The sequence below is a fragment of the Pseudochaenichthys georgianus genome, chromosome 10, assembly GCF_902827115.2.
Source record: "Pseudochaenichthys georgianus chromosome 10, fPseGeo1.2, whole genome shotgun sequence".
Classification (NCBI taxonomy): domain Eukaryota; kingdom Metazoa; phylum Chordata; class Actinopteri; order Perciformes; family Channichthyidae; genus Pseudochaenichthys; species Pseudochaenichthys georgianus.
In genome coordinates, this window is record NC_047512.1 from 28,346,145 (window position 1) to 28,372,253 (window position 26,109).

Genomic DNA, 26,109 nt, shown 5'->3' on the forward strand with positions numbered 1-26,109 from the left:
CACAGTGGGAAGTGTTTTGAACTTGGGCTAAACTCATGCCTGTGGGGGGAAGGAAGAAGCCCTGCATCTGTATTCAGCATGCAGGCCATGCATACAAACATTCCTTCCTTTGGCTCGCTGCTTTACAACAACCTAATCCTTGGCGGTTTCTCTTTGTCTGGCCTTGCCTAAACTCTCACTTTACGTTCTTTATTTTCTCTGACATTTTCTATTGTGCCAGTTCCTTAATAAAATCTAGGCTCATTAATATCCACTTACTGCAATTGAAAGAAAATAGGAATAGGCACGGCATCATTTCAACCATGTGGTACAATTCAGGCACAAGCTGCAGCACTATATGTTCTAACCAGATCTATGGATATGAGTCTGTTTTTCGAAGCCTTTCTTCTAATCTTGTCACAGGAAATGTTTTTTAAAAATAAATCCACACCTCTTCCGTACAACTGGAATATTTTTGCATATATTGAAGTCATGATTGCAACAATTGACATCATAATTGTAAGTGGAATAAAGCCCAAAGTGTGACGCAGAGGACAATTTCCATGATGCTCAGCTTGGATTGCTGCCATTGCCAGTCAGATGACAGAAATCTCTTTCTCTCCTTCCCGTCTCTCACCTGTTGAACATGTTGGCAGCAGTTTTTGCAACACAGTCTGCAGCTTCTGTAGGAATTGTCTTTCACTGCCTACCTCTGGCCAAACTGAGGAAAAACACCGTCCTGATGGCTTTTTCCAGTAAATCACAAAATCAACAGGATAGCTCTCTCTTGTGGTGCTATTATGACATGGCACTATTTTCAAAAGTTATTAACTGCTCCTGCTGTGACTCATTGAATACACATAAGGAAAAAAAGCTTTTTTACGAGTGTTATGGCTCCAGTGGCACATGGCTGTGTTATTCTGCGGAGCTTGTACTGGGAAGATAGTGTAGTACCTGTGTATGATGTGTGTGTGTGTGTGTGAAACAATTCTGTGCTGTACTGACGCTGCAAACAGTTCATTGGTACGGTGGCCGACAGGTGCAAACACGTTACAACGGCCCAAAACATTTAAATTAGGAGAAACACGTTGCAGTTTTTAAAAAAACGATGCAAATAAAAAAACATGTTCACCATCTTGCCAACACATGTGCAGCGGTCACGGTGTGTTTAGGGTTTTTACATTTTTCCGGCTGATTTTGGAACATGTGCTTGGGAAAAATATATACTGTGTTTAAGTATTTAAAGTTCTGTAACGTTATAAAGTTATGTTATACTTTGGTTTCAAGGACAGTCATTTCAGAATAGTTTAACAAGTTTCTTCAATGAAAAGGGGACCAATTATTTGGGAATCAGAAACCGTGGTGTAAACACATTGGGTTTTCCCTATAGACTGCATAAAAAAGCATTCCCTAAATCCCATAGCTTTTTTATGAATAGTATTTATTGTGTGTTGTGATTTATTCATGTGTTTTGCCTCATGTTGTTGTGCTTTGCTCCTTAAAGCCACCGTATGTCTGGCATATTTGATGCAACAAAAGCCCAGACAAACATGCAGCAAACAAAACATCACTCTTTTATTTTCAGTCATATCTTCCAGAGATACAAAATCATACATTTAGAAAACGTATATTACAAGCACAATAATAACCACAGAATATATTTTACAAAAGGCACATGCTTTAGAGTCACTGAATGTCTGAACACTTAACAGTAATCACATCATCTTTCCTACAATAAGTGCCATGTGACTGGAACGTTGAAGTCATGCTGGTCAAGAGAAATGTGACCAGACGGAGGAAATATCAGTAAAGAACATGAAGTGACTGTGTGCAGACATCATCTCAGTCAGTCCCACACTTATATCTCTGTGCAGTCATACATGCTTACATCGTTATCAGTCAGTATCACACCAATTGCCCTCAACACTGACATATTTTTCTGCATGCACATCTGTTTCCTTAGCGGTTGTGTTTTTTTCATTCTGAATATCAGAATCTGTGTTTTGTGCGTTTATGTGTGTTGTGATGTCACTTGTTGGATCTTCAGGTGTTTGGCTAGGCATGAAGTGATCAGTATCAAAGTCCTTCTCGTCTGTTTGATTCCTGTTAGTTTGTAAAGTGCCAGTGGAGCTGCTGGAGTCTGAGATCTGCTCCTTTGCTGTATCAAAGGACTCCGTAAGAATACTGTCACTGTACGACTGACTGCCGATGGTTTCTGTCTCAGACCCGAAGGCATTCATTAAAAGGCTTCCCGAATCAATGCTGTGTTCTATTTTCCCATTAGAGTCTGAACATCTATCCTCTGTGTCTCCATGGATTGTACAAGTTCTTGGAAAGAAGTTATCTTCATATTTTTCCGGTGTAGACATGATAATGCTGTTTCTCTTCACAGCACTTTCTGTACGTTCCTTATCAGCATTGGCCTCTTCTTCGTCCTGTCTACCAGACTGTGTCTCTGCATCCTCCATGTTTTTCTCAGCAGCGCCGTCCTCTCCTGCCAGAACTCTCTTCAGACTCTGTGCTCTGTCTCTGTAAACTTGGCACAGCTGAGCGTCGGGCATGTGGTTGCAGTGGATCTCGGCCAGCTTCATGTACACCACATACAGAGCCTCGGGGTTAGCTTGGTCCTCCAGCGCCGCCGCCAGAGCCAACTGGAAGTAGCCCACCGCGTCAAAAGAATCCTGGAGAGATACATAGGTCAGATTTAATCCAAATGAACATCATCTGTTTAAGTTAAAGTTAAGAACAGTGTTTTCATATTTTGTTTGTTGATCAAAGACTGATTGCTATAGATTAGTTCGTCTGGAAAGGGCATGAAACATGGAGAAGTACAGAGAGAAAGTCTTAAAACATTATTACATTTGTATGTTATCGTTTTCTATTAAAACATAAAGAATACGATTTTAGAAATTGAAAATTAAACGTATTTGTTAAAGATGTAATATTATTATATTATAATATTCATCATTCAATTTCAATAACTTAAACTGCAAATGAAATGTTTAACTTAAGTACGTTTATTTTAGTTTTACTTTAAATATTTGAAAGGAAATATGATAAACCATTTCTGAGTCATTGTAGATTTAAATTGTGCTGTTGTATCTATAAATCTAAGCAGATTTCAGAAACATAATGTGGATATTTGCTCATGCATTGCAAACACAGAAATATAACTGTCTCCTGTACCTTCAGTTTGTGTAGTGTCAGATTGCCAAGTCTGCAGTAAACATTTGTAAAGTAGCGAGCCTCCTTAGGGTCCTGTATGACGGGCGGACAGAAGGACAGGGACTTGAGGTAGTAGTTTTCTGCCATCTCATACTGCTGCAGGCTGTAGTAGACTGTAGCCAGCCGGTGGTAGGCTGTCCTCTCATGCAGATGCACACCTGAGGAAAAACATATATGGTGTCTGTTAGGAAAGTAGTTCAAAAGCTACACCATGGTTATTGAAGCAGGCTGAAGAATCTTTCCTTCTGACAACACTCATGAGGACAGATTCTACTACAGGCCATACTTTTTATATTACCATATTTTATTCAATATGCTCTTTAGATATATTTTTATTTTATTTGTTTTTATTATGTTCTCCTTGTAGCTTTGTGAAGCACCTTGAGATGATGTTTTTAAAGTGTGCTATATAAATCAAATGTATTATTATTATACTCTGTACCTGTTTTGCTGGCGACCTCCACAGCCAGCGTAGCGTACTGCAGAGCCTCCTCCTGCTCGCCCTGGTTCATTAACAGCTCTGTGAGTTTACTCAACAAACGGAACTCTGAGTGGATGTCCTTAATGCTGCGTGCAAAGGGCAGGCCGCCATCCTGAAACCAAACCATTTGTTAAATGAGTTCAGCGCCGGCCAAGACTTGAAATATAATTTTGTAGAATAGAAATAAACTCAAACAGAAAGACTGCATCATGACATTGCGTTCTATTTGTTCCTACCCTGTAGAAAGGCAGTGAAGCCATCCTGTTCCTGGTGCCTTTAAAGTAGACGTCTCCTGCCTCCTCGTAGATGCTCATGGCAAAGTGATAATCATTCATCCTCAGGGCTGTCTTCACTGCTGCCTATATATGAGAGTAGAAGGTGAAACTAAGCTCTGTGTAATGTAAAGATTGTTAAGGAAGTTAAACATTTTTATTCAGAAGCCCTGATAAGCAAGTGGAAAAAATAACTTTCTGGTAGGGATGCACGATAATTATCGGCCCGATAATTATCGGTCCGATATTAGGAATTATGACGTCATCCCGATAAACCCGATACCAGTATTAATAGCCCCGATAATATACAATATATTTTTTGGGTAAAAAAAAAGAAAAAAATACTGCGGTGTGGGTGGATTGGGATGAGGGGCGCTTGTTTTTGACTCGGCTCCTCCCGTTTTGCCAGTACTGTGGTATTAGTGGTTTAGGAAGAGGGGAGTTCATCACAAATCCAGCGCTCCCTAATACTTCGAACCTGATCAGTCACCTGAAACATCGCCATCGCTACGATGGTGTGTTAAAAGTGTACGAAGACAATAATACAATACAGTGTGTGTGTGTGTGTGTGTGTGTGTGTGTGTGTGTGTGTGTGTGTGTGTGTGTGTGTGTGTGTGTGTGTGTCTGCGCGCGCGCGTTGGAGCTATGTGCAACTCAAGGCATATGCTCGAACCGGAGCTGCCTGGACGCTGCAATCATGTTGCTGAGTGTGCTGACTTTTCGTACAATGTCCCGCTGTCTGGCTTCCTGCATCAAGTCAAGTGCTCGGCGCAGTTGTGGCGAAATGTCGCTCCTCTGTTTTCATTTAAACAGCTCCTTATATCCGTTAGCGCAGCTAGCTAGCACCAGATGCTAACAACAACAATGCACGTAAGGTCTCTCTCTCGCTCGCTCGGGCCACACATACACACACCCTCCCGGTCCTCCCGATGGCCAGTCGGTGCCTGCCGGTGAGCGTGGAAGTGTGGTCTGCCACAAGCGGGCGGCAGGAGCGGGGCTGTCAGCAGATGGTATTTTAAACTCGATGCGCTCTGAAACTACGGGGCGGCCAAGGTAAAAAAATACACATGCGTTAATCGCGTTAAAATAATTAGTGGCGTAATTTTTTTTTTATTATCGGTATCGGTCTTGAGAAGCAGGAAGTTATCGGTATCGGTATCGGTTTCAAAAAACCAATATCGTGCATCCCTACTTTCTGGGAAACCATTTTCTTAGTCTGATCCAAACCGTTTTCTCATCTTTGTTTCAAAAAAGCATTACAACAGCAAACACGTAAGGGATAATGTGCTGCGACGCGGTCATTATGGGGAAAAGAACACCGACAGGCTGATCAGGAGCCCGACGCGAAGCGGAGGGATCTAGATCGGCATGAAGGTGTTCTTTTCCCCATAATGACCAAGTCGCTGCACATTATCCCGCTTATTACATGGCCACATTCTCAACAAAGTAACGTTATGACTCCCAATATTAATTGAAATGCTTTTATGGATTTAGAAAATTATTTTATTGATTTAAAAAATAGTTGTATTGATTTAAATTGACATGCATCCGCGAAGAAAAATAGTCCGTTGTTACTGTTTGAACTAACGTAGCAACGGCAGGCTTCGATAGCGTTTTTGAGGAGCTTTTTGATTACAGATTTGAAAACATCGCTCCTTGCTTTAAAAGTAGCACAATTCATGATGTCAAACCTTGGAAAGTATCTAGATATCCCTGCCCTAATGACAAAGTAACTGGCAAGTGAATATGTGTCGCCGTTTGATGTCTATGTCTGGACCGCTGCGTAAAAAGGAGAGTTTCTGCCCGTTACTTCTCCGCAGTTTTTCTTGTCCCAGTTCCAAAAGCAAACTGCATGCAGTTTGCTTTTCGGCCCAACTGTATACAGTTCAATCGACCGGACTTCTTTCTGAAGATGTGAGCGTCCTTAACAACGGTCAATAAGTCCTTGACAGCGGTCTGTCTGTTCGGTATTAACAACGTGTCACGTGTTCTGAATTGACCAATCAGAATCGAGTATTCAACTAAGCCATGTAATAATTAGAGATATTGTCCAGACCATTTTTTTTTTACAATTTACATTAGACTCAGATAAAACCAGAAATCTTATTTCTTACTTGCCTCTCAGATCTTCTGTACAATTTTTAAATGATCTCCACCATATATGTCTCCTCCTCACCTGCAGGTACATATCAGCGAGCTCGTCCTCGTGGATGAGATAATAGATGCGTCCCACCTGCAGCCAGGTCTCTGACTCTTCCTCTCTCTTGCCCAAATCAATAGAAATCCTCAGGCTCTGCTTGGTGCAGTCCAGGGATTTACGTGATGATCTGCAAACCAGAATTAAGACTGTTTTAGCCAACAACCAAACATACTATGGAAAAGATGGGTTGACGATAAGATTGTATGGTAAAGGGAGGCACACACTCACCTTTCAGTGTTGAGGGAGAGGTAGAGGCTGCTGAGGATTTCCAGATACTCCCCCTCTAGTCTCTTTTCTTTCAGCTCTCTGGAGACCGACACACAGTGCTCATAGTAGACGATACTCTGGCCGTACAGCAGCATGTCAGCGTACAGCCGACTCAGCACCTTGGCCACCACCATCTGACCTATGAGAGAACACAACAAAGAATTTAAAACAAACTCATGGCTGATATGAATAGTGCATTTTATATTATCACAAGAAATGGCAAGATTCTATAAACAAAGTATTGCCATTGCATCATTTGTCCACCAGGGGATAGAAAAGCTTCAATTGTAAAAGTATTTACTGTATACGAAAGACAGTTAGCTTAGCTAACTTATCTTAGCAAAACGCCTGGAAACAAGGAGTCATTGTGTTTTTGATAGCTTAGATTGAGCTTCCGGGAGTCACTGCCATGTTTCTACAGTAGTCCAGAAGTGACAAACCAAACACTGCTCTGGAAAGGGCCTGTCGCATATTTAAATTAAGTAAACAGTTACATCCTAGCTCATAAAGGGAGTGCTGAGCGGAGGGGTATCCTTTTGGTTTCATCTTCACCGCTAGATGCCACTAAATCCTACATACTGGTTATTACACTTATATACAAAACACATTACATTATTGGTAATCTTTAGAGGGACTGGCTAGCAGACATATTTATGTGTTAACTTGTACTCACTGTGTAAGTTTCTGGCATTAAGTGCAATTAGTAGCCCCATTTCATAACACGCCCTGCTGTCCTGACTCTTCTTCCTGTCTCTGTAGCTCCGCCCCAGCCAAAGGTAGGTCTGAACATGCTCCTCGTCTGTGGGGCTTTCCCAAAGCTCCAGAAAAAGACGCAAGGATCTGGAAATACAATCACCATAACAATAAATACCTCTCTGTAAGCTCTTACCAGTGTTGAGTTCCCAGGAAGACGTAAACAATGATATCTGACCTGACCAAGAAGCGTTCCGCCACCAAAGATGCCCCCACATCCAGTGCCAGGCAGCCCAGGTTGGCCAGTGCCAGCGCCTGGTTCCTCTGGTTTCCACTTTCTCTTGAGATGACCAATGCAGAGTAGAGATGCCAGCCTGCCTCTGGGATGCGATCCTGCCGCCTCAGACACAAAGCCAAGAGGTTGTGGATCACTCCTCGCTGCGTGGGACTGTCTGTACCCTACAGAGATAACACACAGAAGAAGAGGTTAAACCCTTCTACAAAAGCTGATGCACATTAATCCATGAGGACAGTTTTCTGTACCTGGAGGGATGTGAGCAGGGGCTGTAGGACATTCTGGGCCTTCTCAGCCTGGCCCGTCAACACCAACAACCACCCAAGCATCACGGAGGCTTCAAAGCCCTCCTCCTCATTGATGTGACCTCCTGTCTCCACAGCTTGTTGAGCACAGCGCACCGCCTTATCAAGAGCATCATACTGCTGGTAAACTGTGGCCAAGCCCTGACACAGGTCCCTCTGGGTCTTCAGGTCCTCCCCTTGCTCAGCAATAATCAGGGCCTGCTGGAGGTAAATCACAATCTGCGCAGGGAGCAGGGAAGTCCCCTCCTTCCAGCAAGGGTTCAGGCGAACAGAGTTCCTGATAAACAACTCAATCCTCTGGAAAGCATCGCCAAGGGAGTGGTCTTGTCTTGAGTCCAGGCTCAGGGAAGCCAGTGCTAAGTAAGGCATGTATTTACGATTATAGAGCCAACTCAAGAGCCAGTTGAGGTCCAAAGGTGCTATAGGACGACCCTCTGCGGTAGAAAGAGTCACAGAGAGAAACTGGAGTCGCTCAACGAAGGGAAGGGCATCGTCAGTCTTCCTGAGAAATAGGAAGAGGCTAGAGAGGAGGTAGCAAACGCGAGCCTCCAGGCGTTTGTCCCCCATCACCACTGATCTCCTCAAGAGCAGGTGAAGAAGTTCTGCTTCGTCCGTAGAGGTGAAGGTGTGGCAGGGGAGACAGAGGAGCAGGGCACTGGCCTTCTCCAGAGTCTGGGGCAGTTTGTCAGTCATACGCTGCTTCAGGTAGACAGAGGTTAGGTTGGTGAAGAGTGCGATAAGGAACGGTGTGTCTGAGAAACTGTCCACTCGAACACTGAGAGCCTCCTCGTAGTACACACGGGCCTGAAGCGAGGGACACACATGAATGTAAGAGCTTTATTCAGACAGATTCATTGAGGTTTGAGGAGTCCTCAGCAAGTAAAATGACAGCATACACTTTTAACCTTTCAGTAGTAGGAGACATGAAGAACCCACCTGGGAGAACTTCAGCTTCCTGGCACAGAGTCTTCCCAGGAGAAAGCATGCCCGTCGATGTGCCCAGTGCAAGCCCAACCTCTTGGCACACTCCCTGACACTCTCTAGGTAACCCGGTAGTTCGTCCTCAGTCTTACCACTAAAGGTCACCCAAAGGAAGGAATACTGCAGGTCGTACAGAGGCAGGAAGTCCTCCTGCAATAAATAACAAGCAAGGAATTACTAAGAGTAAATCATGCTGTATGTTTTTGGTAAAAGAGTTCAAGGGAAAGACACAAAGACACAATAAACTCATAGTGTAGAATACTGTAACAGATCAACTGATGCTGGAGGAACATCATAATACCATGGGCTTAAAACAACTGCAAAGTCATGAGGTGCGCAACATCAACAAGTCTCTCAGTGTCTCAAATCCAAACCAAAATAAAACCTGTATTAAACTAAAAGCCTAGACATGTTTGCTTCCATGAAATCAAGATGTCAAGAAAATGAGAGCCTCTGTGAGGATTGGGATTTTGACTCTACAAACCTGGAAGTGTTCGTGGTTGAGCAGGGTCAATGTGGGGTCACTGAACTCAGAGTCCTCCCCCTCCCAGCTGTTCTCCTCCACGAAGAGAGGCGGGTCTTCCCTGTACTCGTCCAGTTCTCTGAACGTGTCGACCAGAGTGAAGGACAGGCGCTCCCCCTCTCGTGGCAGAGGATTGTGGGACTGATAGATGGACAGACGAGGGGAGGAGTGGGAGGCGCGAGGAGAGGATTGGTACGGGGGTGTTCCTCCACTTTTCTCTGACATTACGCTCTGACGGGCGCCCGCAGAAACCTTATGATCTTTGAAGAAAACAAGACAAGAAATAAATAACAAAATGTCCAAGTCTTCTTAGTGCATTAGGCTTTAAAAGCTAGTAATTTTCTCATCAATACTTTAAGACATTACCATGTTTTGGTCGGTTCCTAATGTACGTGAAGTCCGTTTCATCCAGTTTGTCTGAAGGTAAATCAATTTAAGCATCAATTTTTCAGTCAGGATAGAGAATACAAAATGTGTACCCAGAATCGCTGACAGTTACTTAAAAATAAAAAGGAAACAGCAGCTTCAATAACAACATACTGTACTGTAACCAAATATGCTGCAGGTGGGGTATTCAGGTATTTTAATTGAGTACATGCATACATTTAATGTATGTATGTATAATTAGGAAAATTAAGTTAAAGAACTAAAAGTAATAAAGGCAGAAAAATATCCCTTGCGACTGTAATACATGATATCATTAGTTTTTTTTATAATTTATGCATTTGTGTAAAACCAGGATGTTGTAGTTGGTTTAGGTGGAGCTAATTTATGAATGATTAATTCATTATTATTTGTCATCATTAATGAATTGACTGTGTTTTCTAAACATTCCAAAAGTTATGAGAAAGGACATCAGGCTGAGAACGACACCTTCCCAAAATACGCAAAGCAAATAATCCTTTTAATCCCTTTAAAACAACCCACACTTATCAAACGATTTCCAAAATATTGATTTGTAAAGTAACTTAAGCTGTCAGATAAATGTAGTCAAGTAAAGGTAGAAAGAACATTAAATAACATCAAATACAAATTAAGTACCGGTGGCACTACCCCTCCCTTAACCCCCGTTGCTCCTTTACCTAGCCTGTACACAGAGCTGATGTCAGTGGAGAAGAGTCTTTCCAGCAGGCTGCTGTCGCCCGCCTCAGAGCTGCAGGGCTTAACCTGAGCCAGACCGGCCCGCTCCTCCTCCGTCAGAAAGACCAACCGTCTGTCTCTATGCGAGGGAAACAAAGGCAGCATTATCACTTCTGCTGTCTCCTCCGCAGACTCACCCCACCCACCCCGCCTGACTGCAGATACACTAAATAGGATTTCATAAAAGATCAGCACAAGGCTGTAAACAACAGGCAACTAATATGGAGTCCAGATAACAGAGCTTTGAAGTTTTAACCAAAACATCATCAGACCAGTCAGGTCAAACCATGTATTATACAACTACATAACATTCTTACAGTGGTTTGGAGTCCAGAGGCTTCACATGGGCCTTGTGTACGAAGCCGGTGTGACCTGTGGACGTGTGTGTCGCTATGAACACGGCCAGGCCTCGGACCAACAGACCCTGGATCTCCACAATGTCCCCCTGACTCAGCTGAAGCTCGTCCATGCCCACCGGACTGTAGTCGACTATCGCTTCACAGGAGCCTGTCACTGAGGTATTTGATGAGGAAAAGGTTAGTACAAGCAGAAGTTATGAGAGTGTCCGGTCAATATGTCAGCACATTGCAATATGACAATTCAGCAGTCATTTCATTTTTGTTTTGTTTTATTTCCTGCTCAAGACTTTCATAAGTGCATACAGGTTAAAGCTACCGGTATATACTTAAGCATATTAATATTGATTCACTGTAACCGTGCTGTGTGTTCCAGTAAATAGAAGGTAGTACAGTTTGATATTATCCGTTGTATTTGTATACAGTAAAACAGCTGACTTACCAAACACAATAATGTAGAGAAGTCACGCTTTCCTTTCAGACTAGTCACAAAGTATTCCATTATAACATTATAATGCATGCAGACACCTAACGGTGTCCATGAATGAGTCTGACTTTGGGTAAGTACTGCAATCCTTCAAAAACTATCACTACTACAACTCTAGTTGCAACCTTTACATAATTCTGTCTTTAAAGTATGGTCAACATGTTCCCAAACTGTTGTCTATTGACACAACCAGCATTCATTTGGAGACATGATTCTATATGTCAAATTAAGGTCACATTTTGATCCGTGGTTAGCTCTGACTTTTTCTCCAAAACCTATGATGGAAATATATTTCCCCAAATGCTCCTCTATGTTCCTCAGCTTGTGCCAATCTTTGTTTCTCTCGCTGTTTGGTGCTGAGAAAGTAGTGTACTATGAGTTTTCAAAGCTTTTTAAATAAAAACAGCTGCGTCTGACAACAACATTATGAAAGTGGCTTTTAGCAAATTAATCTCAGCTTCCAACGGTCAGAAGAGGAGTTGGTTTTAACTGGGTTCAGTGTACCGCACTCTGTAGAATGTGTGAACATTTCGTAAGATAAATATTTGTACCTATAGAATGTTCAAATAGTTCCTTTTCTGCTGGCGAGTATCCAGCGTTGCCAGGGTACTTCCTCAGGAACCACCTGATCAAACAGGAAGTATAGTTTAACAAAACTATGCCAACTTATGTGGAAATAGTTTTAACATCTGTATATTGCTGCTCTGTTCATTCAGCCCACACGGTATACAACGTGTTAGAGGAATACTTCATCCACAATATGACCATTTGTAAATACATTATTTAAGAATTAAATTATTGTTGAAAACTTGTTTCACATACCTCAACAGTGAACAAAGGGAGAAAATAAACATCCTTTTATATACTCTTACACAACTCGTGAGGTATGATCAAAGTATCTTTTGTCAAGGTAACTACTTCCCTAAAACATGCATTCTTCCTCACATTTTTCAATTCGAAATAAAATGTCTTACTCTACAACTGTTAAATGTGTGGTTTATAGTTTAACTGTAGTTGAATGTATCTATTTAAATTATATTTTCTTAGTTTATTTTTTGCCGATGAGGAACATAAGAAATATGTTTTTTTCACAAATTCACCGGGTGAATACTTGATCATTTGGTGGATGAAGTCTTCTTTTAATCACACAATTGCTTTCAGTGAAAATCAAGGAATTAGTAACTGACGCGGCACATGTCAGGAACACAGAGAGACTCACTGATAGAAGGGGTAAGGCAGCGGTTGCATGGAGTTGACCGGCACCAGACCGTGGTTTCCTGTGGAGAGCGTTGTGCCCTCCCACATGTTGTCCTGCCCCGTGTCCCTCACCATCAGCAAGTCATTCTTATTGAACGCCAGCTGCTCTTCGTCATCCTCATCCATATCAGTTCTTGTAAAAAGCGCCTTTGCAAAGAAGGAACCTGCACAGAGTAGACTGAATCAGCCTCCCACATTAACACAGACAAATAAGCATGTGTGAATCATATCAAGTGTCAGTGTTTTTGATAGAAGCCACATCACACTTAAGTGAAACATCAGCAAAGGTGCTACAGCTTGTAGCAAATGATGGATGTTTGATGTACTCCTTCTATTAAGTTAATGTAATTCTTATCACTTTTTGCAAGCTCTGCAGTTTTATTCCATGGAGCTTTTTGCCTCTGGGAAATGTTCGGGAGAAGGCAGTGACGTTTACCAGGAAATCAATTCTTAAAGGTAAGTATTACAAAGGTTATGCAAGTGCATAAGCAAATTGCAAAAATTCAATTCAGTTTTCATTTACTTCACTTGTACAACCCGATACATCAAATAAACATCATTATAACTTTGACTTGTAATTAGAATGACTTTATGTTTGAGGACATTGGCTTTTTTAATGACAATAAGCTGTCCATTGCCATAATTAGTCCAAAGTCATTTGCGGCAGTCTACTCCTGAATCTCTCGTGTTAATTGGGATCAGTGAAGAAGGATTACAACAAATGGGATCAAATGGCAGATATAATTAACCACTATATAATTACAGTGATCATTTTTAAGACACTTCAGAAAACGAGTTTCAGATAGAAGAAAATCTCACATTTACATTCTCAAATTGTAAGGAAACATTAGCCTTTTCACTCTTTTTGTTCAAAATAAAAGTGCTCAAAATGAAGTAGCAGAAGATGACTGACCCTCCTGGAGTAACAGTCCCAGGTAGAGTGTAGCCAGATGTTCCTCGTCCACAGTCACGTTGATCTGCAGGTCACTGAGCAGCTCTGGGTCCAGCCAGAAGGACTGATCACACAGGAAGTTCTCCAAGCAGCGAGCAACATAACCTGGGAGAGAGTAAATCAGACCCAAACTAATACTCCCTTTGCTAATATCACTTTATCCTCAACAACAGAAATGTATTTAATGGTGATAATAACAATAACAATGTGTTGGTGATGTGACAGTCAATGAAGCACTTGAAAACTGTGTCATCTCAAAGTTTTTACCTAAGGCTAGGTACGTTGAAAACTTCCAGATTTCCTCCACAGTCTTGAAAGTGAGTACGAAGCTGTCCTTCTCAGCATGGACAGACACCAGCCGTGCAGACAAGTCCTACAGGAACAAAGCATCGTGTTTCACTAACAGTAGAGCCATCCATTTCCATTCCAAGCACAATACATAAACATATCATATTGCATTTTAGGGGTTCTTATCATATCACAATGCACCTTTGTATCCGTTATGATTTCAGAAGGATTAACTAGGACAGTAATGTCTGCGTCGTCAGCTCAGACTCACTTTAAAGAGCTGGATCACATCCTGACTGTTGCTCTCCACCACTCGGAGTCGGGTGCGCAGCGCCTCCTGTAGGGCCCGGTCCGGATCCATGCTGGAGCGCCTCCTCCCAGTGAACAGCAGCTCAATTTCTACGCAAAACAAAAGAAGATTGCTGTGATCAATCACTCTTAGATTGATTATTTTCACTAGTGGAAACATACGGAATACAAACAACTCCAATGCAAATAGGCTCAGATGAAAAATGAGCTCAGCGGGAGGATTTATCATCCATTGTCACCCAGAAATAAACAAATAATGTGTGTGTATTCCTTTTTGCTAATTCATCAAACTCGCACAAGTCAGTTGTATTTCTCTGTCACTGAGTAAAAGGGAAATTCATCTGAAGAGAGACAAAACTTTCAAGACTTCATTAAAGATTTTACACAAGTGCTCAGTGAGCATGTTTGTCCCAGGAGGAATAACAAAGCTATTAGGCTTCATACTGGACTCTCAGTGTTTCCATTTAAATCCACTTGAGAGGAAGAACCTAGGGAAATGTGATGGATGGAGCCAAACTGCTGATAGGGTAAAACATTAGTATGGAGATGTGCCGTATCTGTTTAATGCAGGGGAAATGCTTCTGTGTATGTAAGATAATTGGTTTAGCCTGGCTAATGTAAAAGCTAGTTTTTCAATACAAACACAATGCAGGCTATGGCCGATGGCGAAAAGCATCTATAAATGTACCTGAGGAGAATTTCTCTCCGAGTGACACAGTACTTCCTCTGAAGAATGCCTCTTTCTTCTTCCAGTAGCTGTCAGGCTCCCCTCCGCCTTCACCTGACTCCACCATCGGACCGTCCTCCTTCTCACCTGCACAAGTCGAAACAAAAAAATGTCAGGAGAAAAGCTTAGATTGTCATTTTTCTTATTCAACCTTCAAAGGAGAGCATCTATGTCCTTCTTTTATGCACCTTAAACTCATCCCGTGTTGGTTAAGCCTGTTTATCCCAAACAGCATTTTGTATTTTGCTTGTTTACGTGTGTTGAATGTAGAAACAATTTGATCAAAAGGGTCATCACAAGTGCTGTTCAAAGTGTACAATGCAAGTCCTAGACGGTCAGGGAGATTAAATGGAAATGTTACCAGATGACACATCTTAAGTAGTCTTAAGTAAGGTACAGAACATGTAACAATCACACTCATTTGAACCCAAATCATTTTCCTCACTGCAACCAATCAGTTTTGTTTACCACTTCAACCTTGCGTGTATAGGTTTGCGCCATAGAAAGCAAGATAATGGTAGTGATAATAACTGATAACGGTCATTTAATGAGCTGATAACATCCAAACTTCCAATCAATGTTTAGTTTCTAAGTGGAAACAGTCAGCAGCCTGAGAGCCTGAGAAGCCCGGAGCGTACGTTAAGGTACAAGTCAGTGAAGAACTTTGATCATACGTTCAACTAATGAATGGATGATAAGGACAAGTTAGCTGTCATACTACAGTACCCAGAGAGGCAGAACTACACGTGCTAGAGATGTTTACATTACTTTTAACTGACTATCTCAACTGTTTTTCTTTTGGCTACCTCAACCACTATCCACTCCTTTTTCACTTGTTACTATTAATCCACAACTACAGGCTTTCTGATTTAACTATTCATCCCTTAGATTTAGATAACTATAAAGTACCCCCACCACTGACTTTATGTAAGCTGTATGTCTTTATACATTAACATGATCTTAATAGTTTTGAAACCTATAAATATCAACCATATGGATGCGTATAATAGATGGGCATTGAATTATAGTGCTGACGAGCTTCCCCTGGTTTGTTCCATTGTGAGGGGAGGATGTCCCAAACACTTCCTCAGTTTGTGACCGCAGACAGCAGCTTTAATGAACCTCATGACAAGTGTTGACTTTGTAGTAATCGTTTTTCATATTTGATTGATATGTTTGTTTTGCAATGTCTACCTTGAGTCATGATGTCATTTCCTGAGAAGTGTACATGTGCTTCCCCAAGAGTATATGGTGGTTCCCTCCAAAGAGCATCCAGCTCAGCAGGAGAGATGTCTATACAAAGGGAAACAAATCAGTACATGAACCTGTGGAAAAACACATGTAGTCCCCTTCACTTCCTTTTACTATCAAATACTTCACTGATTTTCAAAGCAGTTTAAATATTATCTAAAGGCATCTTAAAGTAAGAGTTTGTTTATATTTTGTATAATAAACATATTTCCTTTCTTGCAACAAAATAGAGGACAACCTCAATACCAGTCTCCCGTTGGTATTATTTGTAAGTAGCTGGACACAGCAGTTGGTAAATTAGCTTAGCATAAATACTGAAACGACAGCTAGCCAAACTCTGTCCAAAAGTTCAAATTGGCGGAACTTCTTAGGCTCACAACATGGTAAACTATGAAAACAAAATGTCCCTTTTTATACAGGGGCTAGAAGCAGCCTAGACTCCAAGACAATAACTGCTCCTGTATGGGCCATCAAAAAAGCCCCCATAAATAAGCTGTAGATGGGCTTTTATTGCTTATCTGCAATATTTTAAATCAAAACCGCCAAGATCAAGCCATTGGTTAGTGTGAGGAGTTATCAGGGTTTTGGGGTTGGGCGGGGGTACAATGATGTTGAACAAACACATGAGCATCACACAAAGTTCTGCTCTAATATCAAAAAACCTCCAGGCTCAGCCAGCTGCCCTGCTCCTGACACCTCCAACAGTCACATGTTGTCAGACACAGTCACAGACCATAATAAGGAACACATTGTTAACCAAAGGTAAGTCATCATTTTGATTAAGATGATATTTTTGCACATGCTTTGTCAGTGCACAAAACACAGCAGGACAGTATTATATTGATACAAAGCATTCACAACTGGACAATGGGGAGTACAACTCAGCAACACAATGCAACATGACATTAAGCCAAAGAGGACAACAGCCTATTCTTCACCATCCTCCGACACAGAGCACAGTTAGCACCCACAGGACTGCTTGAGGCGACACAAACACAGTCATGCTGCTACAGGACAGAAACACACACCATGCCCTTGTTACCTTCTTGGCTAGGTGTGTTACCCATGTTGTTTCTAAGAGCTATATGCTCCTGGCTATCTGAATGTAGAAGTCATGACGGTACAGTGGTAGCGCAGACAGAGAGCGGGCTGGGACAGACCTGTGAAGGAGGAGAGGCAGACTTTGATGAAGGGTCCACAGCAAGAGGAGTGGAGCAGCGGTCTGCAGCAACAAGACGCCATCTGGCCCAGGAGCCAGCAGCAGCTCCCAGAGATCAATGCCATCCCATCAGTCCCCCCCAGCTTCTTCTACAACAACAACTCGCTCTCTTCCTCTCAGTTGGACAAGCCCCGTTTCCCTTCCTATTCCTGTATTGCCTTTCCTGTGCTGCTCACTCTGTCTTTCCACAACTTTACTGGATGTCCCACTGCAACTCTTATCTCCTCTTCTTCTCTATGTGTCTGCTTTCTCTTTCTAATCCCTCTGTCTCTTGCGGTCTCCATCTCCCTCCTCCCACAGCCTCGCTCTCTCTCTCTTCAGTAGCTGCCCAGTCAGTCAGTGAATGCACAAAGCACTCTCTGCGATTGGTATGAGTGTGTGTGTTAGTGTGTGGGGTGGTGGGGACAGGCCTTAGTGAGAGTCTGTTGTGTGTTCCCTATGTGGAAATATGCACAGAATGCATTGCACAAAGACAATGTGTGTGTGAGAGTGTATCGCTGAGCCACTGTAAGGCAATGCCACACAGGGACAGGCAGCAAGGTCACATAGAGGAGCGGGAGAGGGGGAAAGTAGCCTGGTGGCAACGATCGAGGATCAGTTTATCCACAGTTCAACACAACTCAGCTCTCTGCCATCAGACGAGTAACAGATTAGATGACAGCATCGACCTACACTGTAAGGTCACCATGAGGAAGAGGATGGGTCTAATATTGGATGGTGAGCGATTCCATCAAGGTTTAAAGTGTTCAATGCTTCGTTATGATGTACAAAACTACAACATGTGGTGCCATGAGAAGTTCACAATGGTTGACTTCATGCGGCCTTTGCTATTGGAGAAGGAAATAGCCTATAATGCAGCGCTTCAAAGTGTGAATTAAACTGATCAAGTTCTCCAGGCCACACATTGTGCAGAAAGGGGACTCCAGTTTGATGAAAGTAAACTAACCAAATTGGTCACTACCACAATGTGTTCACTCAGTCGGAAATGAAAAGCCCAGATAGTGCCAGATTTAAAAGCTCTTTTATGTGTTGTGTTCCTGACCTGGGTGCGTCAAAAGGATATGTTTAACAAGCAGCCAACTGGAACACAATTCCCCTTTCTATTTGGTGAAGATCTCAATAGGACACAAAGAAAGAGCTGAAAGTCAAATCTGCATACAAGTTGATAGGTAATATATCAATATCCTATTTGTACTGAGAATACTATGAGCTTACTGATGAATACCAGTTGGATCAAATCTGAAGATAATACTCAAATTCTACTCTCATATAGTGCCTTTAATTTAGAACATTTTGATTAAAACTAGACTTATACAACACAGCCTAGCCTAGACCATAATGTCTATGTCGGAATATTATTTGTATGGAAATGTATGGCTACAGGAAATTGTTGTTGGGGGAGGGAATTTCCCTCTTTCTTTATTGTAGACTGTAGAGCACATCCCTGCTTGCTGCCCTGCGAACTGATTGTAAAGCTTTATTAATTTATGTGTTAAAGGAAATGGAATTTTTCTTTATCAGGTTGACTTAAGACATTAACAGCCCGTCCACACGGCGGCGTGCGTTGAAGCTTCAACGCTTCTGCCTGTTGACTTTGAATGGGGTGACGTCACGCTTTGCCGCTTCAAAAGTTGAGCAATGTTCAACTTTTGAAGCTTCGACGGAAGCGTCAGCCAATCAAATCATATGCCAGTACAAGCTCTAGCCAATCAAACTGCATGCTTGTGTGTCTGAGGCGGGAGATTTATGTGATTGGTTGTTGGTCGAATGACTCTATATAATCACATGATAGGGATCATGTGCAGCGACGCGGTCATTATGGGGAAAAGAACACAGACAGGCCGATCAGGAGCCCGACGCGAAGCGGAGGGATCTAGATCGGCATGAAGGTGTTATTACACATGGCCGCATTCTCGACAAAGTAACGACATGACTCCCAATATTAATTGAAATGCTTTTATGGATTTAGAAAATGATTTTATTGATTTAAAAAATAGTTTTATGTATTGATTTAAATTGACATGCATCCGCTAAGAAAAATAGTCCGTTGTTACTGTTTGAACTAACGTAACAACGGCAGGAACTGCTTCGATAGTGTTTTTGAGGAGCTTTTTGATTACAGATTTGAAAACATCGTTGCTTGCTTTAAAAGTAGCACAATTCATTATGTCAAACCTTATGACATAATGATGTCATAAGGTCAAACCTTGGAAAGTATTGATATCCCTGCCCTAATGCCAAAGTAACTGGCAACTGAATATGTGTCGCCGTTTGATGTCTATGTCTGGACCGCTGCGTAAAAAGGAGGGTTTCTTCCGCGTTACTTCTCTAAGAATAAAACGCGGAGGACGGAGATCTCTTTTTCTCCCCCTCTTCTCCCCGCTGCAGCCTAGCAGCTGATCTCAGAGCACGCTCCCCTCTCCTGCAGGGGGCCGTGGTCAGCTGCAGCTCACAGAATCAGCCCCCTGCAAAAACAGCGCTGGAAAGAGCAAATAGAGCGAAATGAGGCATGGATAAAATGCAGGATCTTTTTGGTATTTTGAAAAAAAAACTATATTTATATACTTTATATAGGTATGGCCCTACAATATATTGTTCAAATATAGCATGATAGGTGTCCTTTAAGTTTTCCGCACTCTCGTGGGAATAATAATAAAGTGGTCCTTGGTATGAAAAAGTTTGAGAAACACTACTGGATGAATACATTTGTATGTGATATTTGCAATTTAAAAATTAAATACATACATTACCCCATAATATCATCAACACTTACTTCACTTTGTGTAGTCCACAGACTCAAATGTGAGGCTTTATGTGTCTTGTGCTTTGGGCTCAAAAGTGTGATCCAGTCTTCTAGAAATCATCTGTGCATGTGATGGAGGGATGCACAGTGCCCATAGGGGGTGTGGTCTCAATAGCCAGTAAGCAGTGTGCTATGTGCATGTGATTGAGGAATGGCAAGTGTACTTGAATGGCATCCGTTTGTTTTAGTCAAGATTATGCTAACATATACTTCTATATTTAAGTTCCCTATGAAGAGCCAACCTTCAATTTAGAAAATGCCCAGTTTATTCCCATGGAAAGTTTCCATCTTTGAAAATTCCCGGAATTTGTGACACTGACCAATCACTTTAAATTGATACGCTAGCAATTTAGTCTAATCTATAAAGATAGGAGGTTTAGAAATAACGCTTTAAGAAAGAAACATTGCCCGGGATGTTCTAAGGCTCCTTATATGATTCACCCCCCAAAACTCAGGATTCATATATTTCCCAATTGAACCAAGAGGATGACACCCTTGTCTGATACCAGCCTCTTCATCTTGTTTACGTGGCGGCTGACTGGACGTGATTTAATCTGTGTGTGCGTATCTCGTGAGGCAGAAAGCTGTAAACAGGCTAAAGGCGTGTCAGGGCATATCCTGAGACTCTTTAGACTCCCCTGCTTGTTTCTCTTACCCCCTAAACACACCAGGAGCGTCTGCGCCGCGTTACGTTGCGGCTGCGCCGCGCTACGACCTCCTCCTGCGACCTAAAGCAACAGATTCTGTCTAATCTAATAAACGCACTGCGCTCAAGGCCGATATGTGCGGTCACATGGTCGACCTTTGTTTGCACTACATGCTGAACAGGGGGCAGCGGTTGTTCCCAATGTCATCCAGATTAAAACATACAGCGATTGTGAGTAAAAACAATGGAATGCCGGTGATGCTGTGTATGCAATAAGTCTCAACTCCCTCTTCACGAAACACCTGTTAATAACGCTTCAGCTGGAAGGTCAAAGAGTTCCTCTTCTGAATGACTACACACTGTGGTAAAGTCTTAGCGAGTTGATGATTGAAGTTGAGACACAAAAAAAGTATGTACAGCCTGTAATGAAAAGCCCAATAATGACACAATACATATTAGCTTATCAGGGTTCCAATGGTTTAAAGCAGGTTAGAATTATAACTTTTAACCGTTTTTTAATGCAAACTGGAATTAATTTTACGACACATTTTACACACTTTTCTTACCCCTTTTTGGATCTGAGTGAATTCAAGTGACATTTTCTTTAAATAGATTTTAACAATTATTTTGAGATTTTAAAGTCCTACTTCTCATATCTTATAATTCCTTAATATTCCCAAATCTTTTATACATATAAATGCCTAGTTGTGTTTTTTTCATCTCTTAATTATAATAATGATAATTATTGTTATTATTATTATTTGTATTATTATTAATATTAACAGTATTATTATTAGTATTATTAAGACTTTTATTACATATTATTGTATAACATTGTTCTATATTGCAATTTTATTTAATTGTATTGTTATATAAAGCACGTATTTTTTTACATACTTATTTCTATTAATTTGCTTATTTTTCTAATTATTTGTATTCCTCTTGCAATTCTCTTTGGAGCAACTGTAACGTGACTTAATTTCCCCCTGGGAATCTGAGCAGACTCCATACAGTCTGAAACACAGCAAAAGCCTGGAGTGCAGTTGTGACACTCGCGAGTCCATGACAATAGCATTCAACCTAATAAGAAGCACATGGTGTCAGCAGTGTCTGACTGTTCAAACACATGCCAAGCAGGGGTTGTGTGAGGTGTTTGGGACTTTGTATGTGTACTAGGTTTCGTAGATTTAGGATATGTGGTACAGTACATGAGTTAGCATGGAGTAATATGAGACAGGGGTTATGGACTCTAAGTTTAGACTCGCCCCCTGTTAGCTCCCTCACATGCCTGTGTGTCTAGGACAGAGCTCACTGCAGGGAGATTCCCACACTGTTGCATAGCAGCATTTGTACAACACTGAAGGAATCATCGTGGAAGTATAATGAAAGAATGAAAACAGATAGACTTCATAAATAATCCACATTAAGTATGAAGCCTAACAGAATCAATCATAGTTTGGCAACTCGACTGTCCATCATATACTCTGACTGACTTTATGGTTATGTGACTAAGTACAAAGTACAGCAGTGTTAAACCTGCGAAACAGAAGACAGTTTAGACGCGGTAAGCCTTAGAAAGCAGACACAAGTAGAAAAAAACAGCTCTTACCTCTGTGTTGCTGCCAGCTCTCCCCTCTCAATTCATTCCTCATGTGCGTTGCAGAATGTGTGTGAATCTCTCTGTATGTGTGTGTGTGGTTTCACCGTTCAACTGGTGAACTGCATCTCATGACAGCTGCCAAAGGTGCTGTCATTCTCCGCTGTCAGCCCAAAAAAAGATAGTAAGAGCGTGTGTGTGTGTGTGTGTATGTGTGTGTGTGTTAGAGCGCTAGAGGCTATCCCAGACGGCATGTCACTATGACTGAGGAAGTGTTGCTGGTAACTCCTCCCATGATTTATTTGGGACAAGGGCATAGCCTCCCCTTTCTCTCTCTCTTTTTCTCACAAAACCCATTCCCCAAACACACACACACACACACACACACACACACACACACACACACACACACACACACACACACACACACACACACACACACACACACACACACACACACACACACACACACACACACACACACACACACACACACACACACACACACACACACACACACACACACACACACACACACACACACACACACACACACACAAAAAGCCTAAGGAGACTTAACCAGGACATATAGGTCAGGTTATTGTATTTGTATCTATTGTCAGAGCTTAATAACCCTTGCTATACTGTGACACGACTTCCCATTTAGAATCACAACATTTCCTCATTCTACAACACCCAGGCGCACCCGTTTTCTTGACACACCTGCAGCCAGAATTTGACACGAGCAGATTAAACCCACAAACAATCAGCTGGTTAGTCCCATTGTGGTGTCCATACCTGTTAAATCACTCACCCTCATTCCAGAGGTGCAGAGATTTCACTGCCCTGCCCTAACAGCATTCCACTGGAAAGCCTAAACATTTGAAGTATTTCCCCTGATGTGCAACAGCCACCTCTCCCTATTGACACTGTTCACGTTCTAGGTCAAGTCCATGTCTATCAGTGTTTGGGGAGATAATAATCCCCAGGCCGGCATTGCTTTGGGTTCTTGTGTTTTGTTTGGTGCCTGCTTAGTTAAATATAAACTCTGGAACTGATTGTGTGCCCCCCAGCCCCCAGCTCACCATGACAAAGTCACCCTGCACACAAACTCAGCCCTACTCCGAACATGTGATCGTGCAATTGGCTATGCAAGGCTGCAGGACACAGAGAATGTATTCTGCTCTGTTTGCAAAAGACTGTGTGGAAGAGTTTGTGTGTGTGTGGGGCAAGGAAACAGAAGGAATGAGGGTGTCTTGAATAGCAACACATTGGTAATACTCAGAAATGGGTGGAGGTATCAGTGAAGCGTTCCAGTGTGGATGGTAGATTGAGCACGTGTTTCAGTGTGTGTGTGTGTGTGTGTGTGTATGTATGTATGTATGTATGTATGTATGTATGTATGTATGTATGTATGTATGTGTGTGTGTGTGTGTGTGTGTGTGTGTGTCAATGTGTTGGACAAAGGGCAAGGATTGAGAGGGTTAGTGAAGAATGCATTCTGCTGATCAGTGCTACTGATAGTTGGCCAGAGTGTGACAAACAAAAGACACATTAACTCCAATACTAAACCACTGAGTGGCTGATAATCGGCCATACAATGTGGCAAAACATCAGAACCCCCCTGCAACAACAACCTGATATACGTCATGTGTTTAGCAGCTCGCACAAATCATAAATTGTGCTCAGTGTTGCTGTTTTGTACTGGAAACAGTTTCCAGCAGAAGGCTCAGAGTGATGTCACCAGAAAGCAGGTTTATTCCAGTAATAACGAGTACCAGGAAATGTTTGCCTTTACACTGTATCAGGGTGCACTGGCGCCTTACAGACAGGGACAACACTGGGTTGACCTGACAGGCCTCTTGCCCCGCTGCCTCCAGTGCAAAGGAAGGACAGCTTCCTGTTTTTCTGTCCCATCAGTTTACAGTTTGGAGGACAAGAGTACAACGCAGGACTGACACAGGGGTACCGTCAGCACCCGGCACATGTTAGGCATACAGGGCACCCATCTACATGTTGTCACACCCACACCCACACACACACACCCACACACATACACCACCCTGATAAAGATGGGCTATTTAAGTCAATCATTATCCACAGTGATCATAATCAGCTTTGACTTGAGCCAGATCAGTAAACACACCGTGGTAAAATAATAAGAATGTAAAATGACCTAGATCCAGGTCGCTCATCATGTGGTGTGTTATGTTGATCAGAGTCTGACACAAAGTCTGATGCATGCAGCCTTACAGTATATTGTGATTTAAGTTTGCTTGAAGTGAATGAATGGACTAACCATGATTCAAATCGAGGAAAATGATGTCAAAAGTTGAATAGTTTGCTTTGATTGCCAGTAGGAACTCCTTGAAGGACTTGTATTTCTCTTTCCACACTAAAGTCCTTAGATTAAAAGACAAAGAGAGAACATCTTGTACAACCACTGAGCTCCAGAACCAAAGAGGTAAGACTGTGTGTGTGTGTGTGTGTGTGTGTGTGTGTGTGTGTGTGTGTGTGTGTGTGTGTGTGTGTGTGTGTGTGTGTGTGTGTGTGTGTGTGTGTGTGTGTGTGTGTGTGTGTGTGTGAGAGTGTGAGAGAGAGAGAAAGAGAGGCGCCACCACATCCACCCATTGTCCAGTTTCCTCCAGGATCAGAACCAGGGCTTCCTCAGGACACGGGACAAGGCAGTCAGTTGCCTTAATAAAAACAGACCACACACAAATATTACTCAGTGTGCACAGTCAGAGCTGACACTGCAATATTTCTTCTTTTCTGGTTTCAGGTCCAGTTTATTTGTCTGTATGTTTTGAAATCTTCTAATTTCCCAGGTCATTTACTTTTGTTGCATTTGAAGGACTTCAATAAATGTGATTGGTTGTTATGTGGTTTTGATTCGACACATGACTAAGACTGTTTGGGAAACAGCAGACAATCACATGGAGATCATTCAACAGTGATACTAAACACTGAGTCAGAATACTATAAATAGTGTATGGTCATAATGCATTTACTATGAATCATACACAGTTCAATTGTTAAGAACAACTATTTCCTTTACAGGCTACTATAATATCATCAGCGTTATTCTACAGGCAAACACAGCATAGAAAATCAGTCAACAGATTTACAATTAACCTCCCCCCTCAACAATAGCTCCACCGTCAATAATCCAATTAACTGATTTGCTTACGTTGACTTTCCAGAAGAGGGCGGTGTCATGACAGCTTTAGCAACAAGCCAAGCCTGGCGGTGTAGGGAAAACAACAAACAATCCTCAGTTTCACAAAAGCCCTCCAGAATATTCAATTATATTCGCGCAATAATGTGTCCATTTCAATTGAAATGTTACCAATGATGATAAGTAATGTTCTGCCAAGTTTAAAATGTGACTGGTTGACTGATTATTAAATAAATAATTGATGCTTCAGAGAATCTCGATCTTCACCTCGTGTAGAAACGAAATCATATGGAGACTGATGACTTTTTAACACTTAGCTGTGTGATGTAGGCTAAACTGTCCCTAAAGAGTCCACAGCAGCCCAGAGTGACGTCGTTCAACCCAGGATAATAAAGAGAGAGCAGTCAAGTGACCAACAGAAAGTCAGAGGAACACCGGAAATAAATCAGATGCACTTTCACAATAAAATCATTAAAATGTGTTAATTGCTACTCAATCTCCAGTCCAGATCCAAGTGACATTTAGCAGATGTGGGAAGTAAGTTCAAGTAACTGAGTACATTTACTCAAGATAATTGTACTTTACTTGAGTATTTCCATGTTATGCTACTTTGTACTTCTACTTCACTACAATTCAAATGTAAATATTGTACTTTTACTCCACTACATTTATTTTGTA

At 41.9% G+C, this 26,109-nt stretch overlaps 1 protein-coding gene across 5 annotated transcripts; it reads right to left on the reverse strand.

Moving 5' to 3' along the window:
* Window positions 1-1,532: 1,532 nt before the first annotated feature.
* Window positions 1,533-24,698, reverse strand: sh3tc2 (SH3 domain and tetratricopeptide repeats 2). Of its 5 annotated transcripts, none has more exons than XM_034092660.2 (23): window positions 24,553-24,698; window positions 22,266-22,416; window positions 15,932-16,030; window positions 14,699-14,824; window positions 13,973-14,100; window positions 13,681-13,786; window positions 13,375-13,518; window positions 12,424-12,625; window positions 11,756-11,829; window positions 10,679-10,874; window positions 10,304-10,440; window positions 9,588-9,638; window positions 9,183-9,481; window positions 8,654-8,848; window positions 7,661-8,521; window positions 7,356-7,576; window positions 7,098-7,264; window positions 6,386-6,563; window positions 6,134-6,284; window positions 3,922-4,044; window positions 3,647-3,797; window positions 3,166-3,362; window positions 1,533-2,660 (listed from the first exon to the last, which is right to left on the reverse strand). In XM_034092660.2, the coding sequence occupies exons 2-23, from the start codon at window positions 22,306-22,308 to the stop codon at window positions 1,875-1,877; spliced, it is 4,635 nt and encodes a 1,544-aa protein (XP_033948551.1). In that variant the 5' UTR covers window positions 22,309-22,416; window positions 24,553-24,698; the 3' UTR covers window positions 1,533-1,874. The 5 variants fall into 5 exon arrangements, with proteins under 5 accessions (XP_033948551.1, XP_033948552.1, XP_033948555.1 ...); XM_034092661.2 differs by lacking the exon at window positions 24,553-24,698 and adding an exon at window positions 17,031-17,148 and having other exon boundaries at window positions 22,266-22,594; XM_034092664.2 differs by lacking the exons at window positions 22,266-22,416; window positions 24,553-24,698 and adding an exon at window positions 23,052-23,088.
* Between the last annotated feature and the right edge of the window lie 1,411 nt (window positions 24,699-26,109).

Excerpts from the sequence above, each read along its gene's own strand:
- sh3tc2 (XM_034092659.2), bottom strand. The coding sequence starts at position 17,272 with ATGGCATTGATCTCTGGGAGCTGCTGCTGGCTCCTGGGCCAGATGGCG. Across the intron at positions 14,101-14,698 it reads CGGAGAGAAATTCTCCTCAG|AAATTGAGCTGCTGTTCACT; the intron begins GTACATTTATAG and ends TGTTTTGCGTAG. Across the intron at positions 8,522-8,653 it reads GGAAGCTGAAGTTCTCCCAG|GCCCGTGTGTACTACGAGGA; the intron begins GTGGGTTCTTCA and ends CCCTCGCTTCAG.